Source organism: Ursus americanus, chromosome 25 (genome assembly GCF_024610735.1).
Source record: "Ursus americanus isolate L20-20 chromosome 25, mUrsAme1.1.p, whole genome shotgun sequence".
NCBI lineage: Eukaryota > Metazoa > Chordata > Mammalia > Carnivora > Ursidae > Ursus > Ursus americanus.
The window spans coordinates 46073222-46074363 of record NC_142151.1 but is presented as its reverse complement, the minus strand read 5'-3'; the positions used below and the strand labels follow the sequence as shown (position 1 = coordinate 46074363).

Genomic DNA, 1142 nt, shown 5'->3' with positions numbered 1-1142 from the left:
GTATTTATTTTGTTGTGGTATTACACTCTTACACTCTTTTTCTTTAGTCATTTTCTAGATCATATCTTCAACCTCATGGAGTATTTCCTCATAAATGGGTGTGTATATGACTATGGATCCTTTTATGTATCACTTCCTGGATATAAAGCTACTCATATTATTGTACCATTTTATTTCTAGAATTTGTTTGAAATCACAAAAAAGAAATGAAGAACCATACAAAATACATAGAGTTTATCCTTCTGGGACTGACAGATAATCCTCAGTTACAGAGTGTAATTTTCTTATTTTTACTTCTAAATTACATGCTGAGTATGATAGGAAACGTAACCATCATTGCCCTTACTCTACTGGATTCTCATCTCAAGACCCCAATGTATTTCTTCCTCCGTAATTTCTCTTTCTTGGAAATTTTATTCACAAGTGTTTGCATCCCCAGATTCCTAATCACCATTGTAACCAGAGAAAAAGCCATTTCCTATAGTGGCTGTATAGCTCAGTTATTTTTTTACATATTCTTGGGGGTTACAGAATTTTTCCTTCTGGCAGCTATGTCCTATGATCGTTACGTTGCCATCTGCAAACCTTTGCATTACACATCCATCATGAGCAGCAGAATTTGTCATCAGATTGTACTCAGTTCTTGGGCAACTGGATTCCTGGTCGTTTTCCCTCCAATGATTTTGGCTCTTAACCTGGATTTCTGTGCCTCAAATATTGATCATTTCATTTGTGACATTTCTCCTGTCCTGCAACTTTCTTGCTCAGACACACATTTACTAGAACTGATTGCTTTTTTCTCAGCTGTGATGATCATTATTGTCTCATTGTTATTAGTAATCCTTTCTTACTCTTGCATCATCAAAACTATTCTAAAAGTCCCTTCAGTTCAGCAAAAGAAAAAAGCCTTTTCTACCTGCTCTTCTCACATGATCGTTGTGTCCATCAGTTATGGTAGTTGTATGTTCATGTACATAAAGCCATCTGCAAATCAAAGAGTCACTTCAAGCAAGGGAGTCGCTGTGCTCAATACTTCAGTTGCCCCTATGTTGAATCCATTCATTTATACTCTCAGAAACCAGCTAGTTAAACAAGCCTTCAGAGATGTATTTAGTAAGATATTTTCTGTTTCGGAGAAGTAA

General features: G+C 36.0%; 1 protein-coding gene across 1 annotated transcript; it reads left to right on the top strand.

Moving 5' to 3' along the window:
- The first annotated feature begins 200 nt into the window (after nt 1–200).
- On the top strand, nt 201–1142 carry LOC123778910 (olfactory receptor 6C70-like). The gene has a single exon (XM_045776566.2). It carries the CDS (start codon nt 207–209, stop codon nt 1140–1142), a length of 936 nt encoding a protein of 311 aa, XP_045632522.1. The 5' UTR covers nt 201–206.

Bases quoted from the DNA above. Each gene is read 5' to 3' on its own strand.
- LOC123778910 (XM_045776566.2), top strand. From the start codon at position 207: ATGAAGAACCATACAAAATACATAGAGTTTATCCTTCTGGGACTGACA.